Here is a 12,361-nt window from a genome sequence, read left to right as displayed (position 1 = left end):
GCACGTTCCCTTTTGTTTGACCAATGAGATGGTAGACATTATTCTCCCTTCCGGTATGTGCTCCCTTTCCTTGCCACCGCCGAAGTGTAGACTGGCGTGTGTACAAGTCAGCCAGATTGGATTTGTACTTAACCGACAGAAATAACATCATTTGAAGGTGAACTATATATACACATTGTGTAGTACACTATTACCTTTCAGGAAAGCAAACGTTCTGTGAAAGAATCTTACACATGAAGATTTTCTAGCTACAAGTTCATTGGGCTAACCGGCTAACGTTACCCTGCAATGAATAGGACAGCAATGTGCTAGCGATGGCTAGGTGTTCCATGTGTGTGGATGCAGCTGGAGGTTGTGACCAGGGCTGCCCCGAAATGTTCTAGTGTGTGGTCTGATGCTAGCAGTGGAGGATCAAGTGAGCCTATTACATGTAATGAATAAGCAATGAGAAATTGGGGTAGATGTTATTCATAGCCGACAAGGAGAAGCCTGCACGGTTCACCTTACGCCCATGACAGATGCTAGGTCTATTTTTGGGACTATGATGGACCTTTCAGACGTCAGGCTGGGCAGCGCTGCGAAATGGCAACCGGACAGAATTACTAGCGTTAGCCACGCTGCAGAGGCTACATGCCGTTGTGTTTTCTTAGGGAAATGTGACAATTATCTTCTCGTGTCTAAGCTGTAATTGTGGTGAGACAGTAAGCTAACTTGCACTGCAACTTGAAATCATGTCGCCTAAAAAGGTGTGTCCCATTGCCGGAGGAAACTCTGCCTTTGGTGGCTGTGATCTACAGAGGTTTATTATTATTAGTATTGGTATTATTTGCTTTTAACAAAAGCCCCTTTCCTTTGCAGATGCCTCCGAAGAAGGGCGGGGATGGACCAAAACAGCCCCCACTGATCGGACGCTTCGGGACCTCACTGAAAATCGGCATCGTGGGACTGCCAAACGTGGGGTGGGTGACCATGACGAGTGTTCGAGGAGAGCTAAAGAAACAACAGCAGCCTACCACATGCCTCTTTGTTGACATGTTGTGTGATTGCGGTCACTGTCATGTCCATATGACGCCTCTATGGCAATTTGACTGTTGCAAGGTAGCCACTGTTTCATTCATGACACAGTCGGAAGGTGATCACCACGCTGCATGTCTCCCTATTTGGTATTGCATAATTACTCAGCAGCAGGCTGGAGTATACAGTTACAGCATGGGTCTTCTCTCCATGTGGATGAGAAAGGTTGGAAGTATTCTTGCATACAAATATACAGCATTTTTGGGCGTTTTTGAGCGGTAACCTATGGGTAACCTCCAAAAACATGGCGTACCTGGTCTGTGGCGTAAGTTTGTGTGAAAGAATCTCTTTAATCTGATTGATACATGATTGTGATTGACGTGAACGGTCATCTCTACCCTGCAGGAAATCCACCTTCTTTAACGTTCTGACCAAGAGCCAGGCAGCAGCCGAGAACTTCCCTTTCTGCACCATCGACCCCAACGAGAGCAGGGTTCCCATCCCTGACGATCGCTATGACTACCTGTGCAAGTTCCACAAGCCCGCCAGGTGAGGAGGTACCACCGGGCAGCACAGGACTAGATCCGGTTCCGGTCCAAATAGGCTTTTATGCTGGCTCAGATGGACTCAGTGCACACACACACACACACACGCACACACACACACACACTTATGTACAGACACTCTGAGCTGAATACTAATATCTAAAATGACACATGCATTGTCAATCAATGCTATACTTTTACACACACACACACACACACACACACACATACACACACTAACTCAGAGGCAAGTTCTAATATGTCTGACCAGGTCTGTCTCCATGTCCCTTTGTGTCCTCTAAGTGATCTGCATAGTAGCTAAAGAATAGATAACACTTACTTTGCATAGTAGGCAGGTTTTGCTGCTGCAACACCGCAATTCCTCTCTGTGCATTCAATGTGGCACTATGTGTGTGTGTTCCTCTTCAGTAAGGTGCCTGCGTTCCTGAATGTGGTGGACATCGCTGGCCTGGTCAAGGGCGCCCATGCTGGGCAGGGCCTGGGCAACGCCTTCCTCTCCAACATCAGTGCCTGCGACGGCATCTTCCACATGACCCGTGAGTCGCGCACGTCGCCGTCAGCAACACCCACCCCAGCCCACAGTCTCTTGTCTCTCGTCTCTTCCCCTCAACCTCCTGTCGTGTCGTTTGTCCTCAAGCTTGTTCTCTCATCCGTCTTTTCTTTCTTCACACTATCTCTTGCATGCTTTCTCATTACTTTAACATACAGGTAACATGGAAGTGGAAAGAGTCTTGGTGTGTCTAAGATAACGGGCCTAATTTGTGTTTGATTGGTTTTACATTTGCAAGTGTATCTGAAGATAACTATCTCTTCAGACACCACTCTGCGTTCAAGATGATGTTGAGTTGGTGTCTGTGCTTTGTCAGTGTAGGTCTCTTTATTTATTCACATGTTTTTGCCATTATGCTATACTATTACCATTTGTTTGACCATAAGAATGGTAAGCAAGAATGCACCTAAATGTTAAAGTTCAGACATTTAGAATATAGGTGCTATAACTGTGTTATAAAGCTGTGAAATTGTGTGTGTGTGTGTGTGTGTGTGTGTGTGTGTGTGTGTGTGTGCGTGCGTGCGCGCGCGCTTGTGCACACAGGTGCATTTGAGGATGAGGACATCATCCACGTGGAGGGCAACGTTGACCCGGTGCGGGACATCGAGATCATCCATGAGGAGCTGCGTCTGAAGGACGAGGAGATGATCGACCCCATCATCGACAAGCTGGAGAAGGTCGCCGTCAGAGGGGGAGACAAGAAGCTCAAGCCTGAATATGTGAGGACTACATTACCCAGCATGCACCACACCACACAACATAGCACAACACACTCATAGCTGATTGGACAGAAACAGCAGTTAGACAGTAAACACAGTTATGTGCTTGTTTATTATGGCTATGGCTATGGCTATGGTTATTTAGCAGACGCCTTTGTCCAAAGCGACATACAAATAAATAACAATACAAATTAAATTAACAGTGAACAATTACAAACTAGGGAGAATAGTAATATTATCAGTAAAACAATAATTTTAAGCACTAACCTAATGAGAAATAAAACAGTGAAATGAGAATAGCAATCAAATAAGTCACTCAGTTAATTATATATAATAATAATAACTAAAGCATGGTATGGCTAAATTTAAGGACAATAGCAAAATAAATTTCAAATTCTATCAATAGACAAATTATAACAAAACAATACTATTATACAAACCATAACACATCACAAACTCAAAGGACTAAGTGCATATTAAATAAATATGCCTTAAGACCCCTCTTAAAAGATCCAAAGCTGTTGCTGGAACGGAGAGCACTGGGCAACTCATTCCACCAACACGGAACCACTGAAGAATAGGATCTACAATTTGACCTAGCATGTATGGTTGGTCGACATAACAGACGCTCCTCAGAAGATCGCAATGGGCGGTTGGGAATGTACATCGTGATTAAAGAACTGAAGTAGCTGGGAGCAGATCCAGTCAGTGTCCTATAGGCCAGAGTGAGAGATTTAAATTTAATTCTGGCTACTATAGGGAGCCAGTGGAGAGTAACTAGGAGAGGGGTTACATGTGTCCTCTTTGGCTGATTGAAGACCAGTCGTGCTGCAGCATTCTGAATCAACTGTAGTGGTCTTAATACACAAGCAGGTAGGCCAGCTAACAGAGAATTACAGTAGTCCAGCTTGGAGATAACCATTGCCTGTACAAGAAGCTGAGTGGAATCTTGTGTCAGATAAGGTCTGATCTTCCTAATGTTGTACAGGGTATACCGACATGACTTTGCAATTGAGGCAACATGCTCAGAGAAAGTAAGTTGGTCATCAATTATGACACCCAAGTTACGTGCCGATCTGGTTGGAGTCAGTGAGGATGAATCAAGCTGGATATTGATCTGTTGGGGAATAGCTGTTTTTGCTGGAAACACCAAGAGCTCAGTTTTGGAAAGATTAAGCTGAAGGTGCTGATCCTTCATCCAGATTGAAATGTCCTTCAGGCATGCAGAGATCCGATGGGAAACACTAGAGTCCTCAGGTGGGAAGGATAGGAAAAGTTGAGTGTCGTCCGCATAGCAATGATATTCAAATCCATGAGAGCGAATAATCCCACCTAAAGAAGTGGTGTAAATAGAGAAAAGGAGGGGCCCTAATACTGATCCTTGGGGGACTCCTGTAGTGAGGTCATGAGACTTTGATATCTGTCCCTGCCAAGACACGCTAAAAGAACGCCCTTTAAGGTAAGACTTGAACCAGTCAAGAGCTTTCCCAGAAATTCCCAGTTCATATAGTGTAGAAAGGAGAATGTCATGGTTAACCGTATCAAAGGCTGCAGATAAATCTAACAGAATTAACACTGATGACTGAGCAGAGGACTTAGCTACTCTCAATGCTTCAGTCACAGATAGAAGAGCAGTTTCAGTAGAATGACCACTCTTGAAACCAGACTGCATAGGGTCTAGTAGGTTATTCTGATAGAGGAAGTCACACATTTGCTTGAAGACCACTTTCTCCAAAACCTTTGACAAGAAAGGAAGAAGGGAGACAGGTCTGTAGTTCTTCACATCAGTTGAATTAAGTGTACTTTTCTTCAGCAAAGGCGTAATTCTTGCCTGTTTAAAAGAAGAAGGAACTATTCCAGAACTGAGTGAAGTATTAAATACATGTTATATTATATATTATGCAGTTACATGTTTATTTATAACAATAGGTGAAGACCACATTACCCAGCATACACCACACCACACCACACAACACACTCATAGCTGATTGGACAGAAACTGTAGTTAGACAATAAACACAGTTAGGCCTACATTTTGGTATATGTATTTATACATTTATATTTAAGTTAAAGGCTGTACTTCAGAATCTACTGTCCAAATCTTGTAGAAACTCTTTACATTAACGAATGTCCTAGTAACATGAAGAACATCTTTACATGAAACAGGTCTCAGTCATCTGATTTTCACACACTGTCTTGTTTTCTCTCTCCTCCATTGCTGCTGTAGGACATCATGATCAAAGTGAAGGACTGGGTCGTTGAGCAGAAGAAACATGTCCGTTTCTACCCAGACTGGAATGAGAAAGAGGTGAGTCTGTGTGTGTCTCTCTCTCTCTCTCTCTCTCTCTCTCTCTCTCTCTCTTTCTTTCTTTATTTCTGTCTTTCTTTCTCTTTCTTGATATCTCCCTCTTTCTCACTCCTATTTCTTCCTTGCATTCTTCTTTCTTTCTCTCACTCCTATTTTTTCCTTGCGTTCCTCTCTCTCACACACTTTCTTTCTGTCTCTTCTCCTCTCTTTGCAACCCTTTCTCACCCTGTCTTTTTCCTGCATCCCTACAATAACGTCACTGCACCTCAAATTAACTGTCTGTCTGTTGTCCCGTATGTCGCTGCTCTCAGATCGATGTGCTGAATAAATACCTGTTCCTGACGTCCAAGCCCATGATCTACCTGGTGAACCTCTCCGAGAAGGACTACATCAGGAAGAAGAACAAGTGGTGAGTGTGTGAAGCAGTGTGTATCTATGAAGTGTGTCAATTCTGAAATGTTTGTGTCACGTCTTGTGTGTCATGGCGCGTGTGTTGGTGTTATGTTTGGTGTCGGTTGTATGTGTTGTACGTGTACGGCTTTGCTCTGCGTGTTTGAGAGAGAGCAAATATAATTAACACAAACACTTTCCCTCCTTTCTCCCCATTATCCCCCAAATCTTCAGTTGCTTTCAGGGATGCAAACAGCTCGCTTTTCGGCGCCCCCCCGCTTTTTTCACGTCGCTTTGTGGGACTTGTGTGAATCATGCAAATCCGAAGAGTTTTTTTTAGAGGGGGGGGGGGGTCTGTAGATAATTGAGATGCAGTAAATGAAGAAGAAAATAATTCTTTCTACTTCGAAGTTGTCCGTTGAATTGCATGTGACAAGGGGAACCATCTAATGACATCAAAGAATTCACTGAGGGCAGCGACAGAGAACGGTAGAAGCTAGGCTACTTTGCCTATGGATAACCAGATTTCGCACCTTTACGCATGTCCTCCGCTTGCCATGTGGATAAAGTTAAGTTCGTCATGCACACCTCTGGATGGGTTATAAAAGCTGACTCTGCTGATATCATCAATAATAAAATCAGGATTAAGATCAGACCAAACAGCTCTGTGTCTACCGTAACATGTCCAAAAATAGCCTTAGTCTTTTAAGTGTCGGGAGGAGCACATCTGTCTACTGTGGAGCATAACCTAGAATTGTTTTTTAGACTATGCCTACTTAGCCTATTATGGGAAGACAATTACGTGAGTGAGGCTAATTTTTCATGTTATGTTGTTTAGTAGTTGTATTGGAAATCATGGCCTTATTGTAGTAGTTGTTAATTTATGTCAACATCGTTTGAATTGTAGCAATGTGGCTATAATCGCGATTAGCATAATTTTGGTTTAGCCCTTATCATTTTTTGCATTTAGATTACCAACCACCTCTGTTTTTATTGGCCTACTATGTTTGGATTAGATGTAGCTGGCAATGCAGCAACCTACCTTGACAAAAAAAAAAAAAACAAACTTGTAGGAGTGATATGGGACTTGCATAAAGAATAGCTAAAGTATAGAATATAGAACACAATAAAGCAATGTTGAGAAGAGCTAGTCTTATAGAGGAGCTGGTTGGACATTAGCTTATAAAAAATAGTATTCCCATCATTTGTTTGTACTTGGCAGTAATTGTTTTGTCTATATTATTAGTGGTGTGCCAATATTTCACTGAAACCTTAGAATGTGTAGGCATGGGCTAATAGGCTATGTAGGCCTAAACAGCAAGTTTAGGGGGATTTTGCAATTTGCAAAAATCATTTTGGACAAAACAAAAAAAGGTTGCACTGGGTGTTCTTTCAAGATTTCAGTGCCCAAACATTACTACAATGGCTTTTTTTCGGCATACACTGCATGCTCAAGGTGCAGTAGTTTGCCAAGATGATGATGATGGTACAGCAACTTTGACTCAGAGTAAAGGTACTGAACATCATGACCCCCCTACATTCACCGTAGTGACCATATACTGTATAGGCCTTCCTCCAAGATGCTCGATACCCATAATGCACCACCCCACGGCCACCGGCGCCACACAGCACACCAACCCCCCCCCCCCCCCCCCCCCCCCCCCCCCGCTCCGAGGCTCTCTCTTTTTTGACCACATGTGTGTTTGCATCCCTGTGCTTTATTAGCATGACTGTATGGAAACATTGTTGCCAAGGCTACTGATACATACAGCATAACATGCAAGAACATAAGACCGTAAGAGAAAAGCAAAAATAAAATGCACAAGAACAAAAAATCTCTCAAAAAAGTATCTCTTTCTCTTCTGCCCTTCCTCCCTCTCTCTCTTTCTCTCTCTCTCTCTCTCTCTCTCTCTCTCTCTCTCTCTCTCTCTCTCTCTCTCTCTCTCTCGCCTGGTCCATATGCAGGCTGGTGAAGATTAAGGAGTGGATTGATGCCAATGACCCAGGCTCTCTGGTCATTCCTCTGTGTGGCGGCCTGGAGGCCAAACTGCAGGACATGGACGAGGAGGAGCTGAAGAAGTACTGCGAAGAGCTCAAAACCCAGAGGTGAGGGGACGCCCCCGAGTTCTCTACAGCCCCTGTCTCCCTCACTCACCCTTTCTCTCTCTCTCTCTCTCTCTCTCTCTCTCTACAGTTCCCCTACCCTCTTCCTCTATCTCTGTCCGTCTCCCTCTCTTTTCTTCTTTCTCTCTCTCCCTCTCTCTACTGCCTCTCTCCCTCTCTCTCCGTCTTTCTCTCTCTCTCACACACCCAATTTCTCGCACTCTACTCTTACTATTTTAGACGTTCACTAAAACCCTCATATGTAGAAGTGTTAACAATACTTATTAATATGATAATAATTGTTTTTATTGTGTGTTTTGTGTGTGTGTGTGACAGTGTACTAACGAAGATCATCAAGAGCGGCTATGCAGCTCTGCAGCTGGAGTACTTCTTCACAGCAGGACCAGATGAAGTGCGTGCGTGGACCATCAGGGTGAGTATTCATAACACACACACTCACACACACACACACATGGACACACACACACACACACACACACACACACACACACACACACACATGCATGAACAGATACACACACACACACACATAGAAATTGAATAAATATCTCATCTCTCTCTCTCTCTCTCTCTCTCACACACACACACACACACACACACACACACACACACACACACACACACACTCAGAGGACACATGCAGGGATGCAAACACACAAACATATACAGTATATACAGAAGAAATGTACCTTCAAATAACATTTACTATTATTATTATTATCATTAGTATTATACACACACAGGCATACAACATCACAAAGATGTTTATACATACAGTTGCTGAAGTGTCTCAGTTAAGATTTTTTCGCTTGACCATAAAACTTTAATTTTGGATGTCAGCTCTGCATTCCGAATCAGTACATCACCCTTGACCTCCTGACCCCTAATCTTAACCCACAGAAAGGAACCAAGGCCCCTCAGGCGGCTGGCAAGATTCACACGGACTTTGAGAAAGGCTTCATCATGGCTGAAGTCATGAAGTTTGACGACTTTAAAGAGGAAGGGAGCGAAGTTGCAGCTAAGGTGTGTGTGCGTGTGTGTGTGTGTGCGCGTGCGGGGGAGTGAAATACAGTGAAGATATCTTATTTTGGTCCGTTCCTGAAACTGTCACCATTACTTACACATATAGATGTAGTGGTATTTTCATTTAATTGTGTATATTATATACTCTATGCTTGCCTTTAGACTTAAGTGTTGTATAGACTGATCGTAGCTTCTAGCTCATATTAATATGAAATGACGTCTCCCTCACAGGCTGCTGGCAAGTACAGACAACTGGGACGGAACTACACAGTAGAGGACGGTGACATCATCTTCTTCAAATTCAACACGCCAAATCAGCCCAAGAAGAAGTGATGATGTAGTCAGAGTGGACTGTACCATTTGGGTGAAATGAGAGGGGATTATTTTACACATAGCAATCCTCTGAGCTTTCTCTTTTTGTTTTTTTTGTTTGTTTTTTGACACCGCCCTCCTCCTTCGACGTGGTGGCATCCAGGCCATCCCCATCACCTCCTCATTCTTTTGCTCTGTCCCATGCCACCTACACACAGAATCACAGACACAGCTTAATGAATCGCCATTGTGTGTGTGAAAGTGTGTGTGTGCGCACATGTGTGCGCGTGTGTGTGTGTGTGTGTGTGTGCGCAGGCGATCTATGAATGTGTATAGAGCAGCTGGAGTGAACTGTGTGATTCCAGCTACATCTGGAGAGCTGAAGGCCTGCTCAAACCTCTGCTCTTCTCTCCAGCATCATAAACTGCATGTGGCACAGCAAACCGACATCTTCTCTCAATAAAACACCTGCAGAAACTGCCTCTGGTTGCTTTTGGTGTGTGTGTGATTGAAAGTGTGTGCACGGGTGTGCTTATACATTTGACATCTCAAACATCTCAGTAAGACCCAAAATTGTATCTCTATCTCTATCTCTATCTCTATCTCACTCTCTCACACATACCCTTCACATACTTTCTCCTAACTCCTTACTCCTCAGTAGTTGTTTCTTGTGTGTGTGTGAAAATGAGAGAAAGATGGTCTCTGTTGAAAAGGTTTTCTCACAAATCAGTACTTCAACTACTTGACTGAAAATAAGCATGAATCCGAGCTTAGAATCAGATTGATCACACAAGAACTTTGGTTTTGCCCACATTTTGGCACATGAGAGCATGTCCACAGCAGCTGGACCTTTTAGAAGATGGAGTAAATGATAGCCTCACACTTCTGACCTTGGTAATACTGAATGAGTTCTTATAGTACAACCCCTGGCAAAAAATATGGAATCACCAGTCTTGGAGGATGTTAATCCAGTTGTTTAATTTTTTAGAAAAAAGCTAGATCACAGACATGACACAAAACTAAGTTCATTTGAAATGGCAACTTTCTGGCTTTAGGAAACATTAAAGGAAATCAAGAAAAAAATTAGTTAATCAGTAACAGTTGCTTGTTTTAGACCAGCCAGAGGGGAAAAAAATATGGAATCACTCAATTCCAAGGAAAAAAATATGGCATTATGAAAAACAAATTAACAAAAGCACACAGCAATAACAGCGTAACTAACAGTATGCTTGTGTTGTTCCCTCAGTATCTGAGTTCAGAGTGAACGTCCAGACAACTGAGGCATCTGCTCGTTGTGGCCTAAAGGGGGCGTACTGGCTCCAGGCTGGTGCAGAGTGTCTGGTTTCAAGAAATCAAGAAAAAAATTTGTTAATCAGCCAGAGGGGGAAAAAAATATGGAATCACTCAATTCCAAGGAAAAAAATATGGAATCATGAAAAACAAATTGACAAAAGAACACTTCAACGCACCACTAGTACTTTGTTGCACCTCCTCTGGCTTTTATAACAGCTTACAGACTCTGAGACATGGACTTAATGAGTGACAATCAGTACTCATAATCAATCTGGCTCCAACTTTCTCTGATTCCAGTTGCCAGATCAGTTTTGCAGGTTGAAGTCTTGGGATGCACCATTTTCTTTAATTCTACAGATTTTCAATTGGATTGAGATCCAGACTATTTGCAGGCCATGACATTGACCTTATGTGTCTTTCTTCAAGGAATTCAACAGTTTTTGCTCTATGACAAGATGCATTATCATCTTGAAAAATGTTGTAATCATCCCCAAACATCCTTTCAATTGATTGGATAAGAAAAGTGTCCAAAATGTCAATATAAACTTTATATAATAAATAATAATATAAGCATTATTGAAGATGTAACAATCGCCATCTCCCCAATGCCTTTACCTGACATGCAGCCCCATATCATCAATGACCTTGTTTTTTTCAGGCAGTTGTCTTCATTAATCTCAATGAAATGGCACCAAACAAAAGTTCCAGCATCATCACCTTGCCCATTGCAGAAACGCGATTCATCACTGAATATGACTTTCATCTAGTTATATCCACATTCCAATGAGATTTATGAAGACAACTGCCTGAAGAAAACATGCACATTTCCTCAGTCGTTGATGATATGGGGCTGCATGTCAGGTAAAGGCATTGGGGAGACGGCGATCGTTACATCTTCGATAATGCTCAATCCAATTGAAAATCTGTAGTAGAATTTGAAGAAAATGGTGCATCCCAAGGCTCAAACCTGCAAAACTGATCTGGCAACTGGAATCAGAGAAAGTTGGAGCCAGATTGATTATGAGTACTGATTGTCACTCATTAAGTCCATGCCTCAGAGACTGTAAGCTGTTATAAAAGCCAGAGGTGGTGCAACAAAGTACTAGTGGTGCGTTGAAGTGTTCTTTTGTCAATTTGTTTTTCATGATTCCATATTTTTTTCCTTGGAATTGAGTGATTCCATATTTTTTTCCCCTCTGGCTGGTCTAAAACAAGCAACTGTTACTGATTAATAAATGTTTTTCTTGATGTCCTTTAATGTTTCCTAAAGCCAGAAAGTTGCCATTTCAAATGAACTTAGTTTTGTGTCATGTCTGTGATCTGGCTTTTTTCTAAAAAATTAAACAACTGGATTAACATCCTCCAAGACTGGTGATTCCATATTTTTTGCCAGGGGTTGTAGTTCTTAGGTAGTGTATAATGATTTTATAATGTTCTGTGTATCCATACCCTATATAGTGTTCTATCAATGTCTGAAATAGGCTACTTACATTAAGATTTATATCCATAGCATTTCTGTAAGTTTACAATAATATTTTGTACCAAAATTGCATCAGTTTCTTTTTTGTATGGATTAGGGATCTCTGAAATCCACTGTGATCACAATGTCTTTAGTGTATTCAGGTCTACCTTCTGACTGCACTTTTAGCTTTTTTTTTTTTTAAATAGTATTATTTATTTATTTATTTATTTATTTATTTAAAAAAGCTGAAGTTAATGTAAGATTCACCTCAAATCTGATGCAGGTCAGGGATTTCACCAGGATTTCACCCATGGAAGCGTAGTCTGCCACACTGAACACAAGTAAAACAAAAAATGCATCTTTAATAGCCTTTCTTTTGACTAATTCTCTTGCAGGTTGAATGATAGATACGTTTTCTCTTGTCTCTCATTTTGGATATGCCTTTCTCTCTCATGAAACAGTGCTTTTCTACTTTTAACTATCTTTCTTCGTTAAAACTAGCTTGGTCAGTAGGCTAACTTTTATTTTGAAGTGGGAAAAACGAATGGCAGCCATATTGAAATTTGTCACACGCAGAAGTCAAGGGGCCCGTCCGGTCGT

The 12,361-nt window shown here is 42.1% G+C and overlaps 1 protein-coding gene across 2 annotated transcripts; it reads left to right on the top strand.

The window, feature by feature from the left end:
* The first annotated feature begins 47 nt into the window (after positions 1 to 47).
* ola1 (Obg-like ATPase 1) lies at positions 48 to 9,486 on the top strand. 2 transcript variants are annotated; one of them, XM_062527368.1, is made up of 11 exons: positions 48 to 157; positions 859 to 959; positions 1,420 to 1,563; positions 1,989 to 2,116; positions 2,674 to 2,849; positions 5,077 to 5,157; positions 5,469 to 5,566; positions 7,513 to 7,653; positions 7,987 to 8,083; positions 8,572 to 8,694; positions 8,926 to 9,486. In XM_062527368.1, exons 2-11 carry the CDS (start codon positions 859 to 861, stop codon positions 9,025 to 9,027), a joined length of 1,191 nt encoding a protein of 396 aa, XP_062383352.1. In that variant the 5' UTR covers positions 48 to 157; the 3' UTR covers positions 9,028 to 9,486. The 2 variants fall into 2 exon arrangements, with proteins under 2 accessions (XP_062383352.1, XP_062383351.1); XM_062527367.1 differs by lacking the exon at positions 48 to 157 and adding an exon at positions 601 to 746.
* The last annotated feature ends 2,875 nt before the right edge of the window (positions 9,487 to 12,361 follow it).

The sequence above is a fragment of the Sardina pilchardus genome, chromosome 23, assembly GCF_963854185.1.
Source record: "Sardina pilchardus chromosome 23, fSarPil1.1, whole genome shotgun sequence".
NCBI classification, from domain to species: domain Eukaryota; kingdom Metazoa; phylum Chordata; class Actinopteri; order Clupeiformes; family Clupeidae; genus Sardina; species Sardina pilchardus.
Note: the sequence above shows the minus strand (reverse complement) of the source record. Positions and strands in the feature narration are given on the sequence as shown.

Coding starts and splice junctions, on each gene's coding strand:
- ola1 (XM_062527367.1), top strand. Junction 2,117..2,673: donor CGGCATCTTCCACATGACCC/GTGAGTCGCGCA, acceptor TTGTGCACACAG/GTGCATTTGAGGATGAGGAC. Junction 8,695..8,925: donor GGAGCGAAGTTGCAGCTAAG/GTGTGTGTGCGT, acceptor TCTCCCTCACAG/GCTGCTGGCAAGTACAGACA.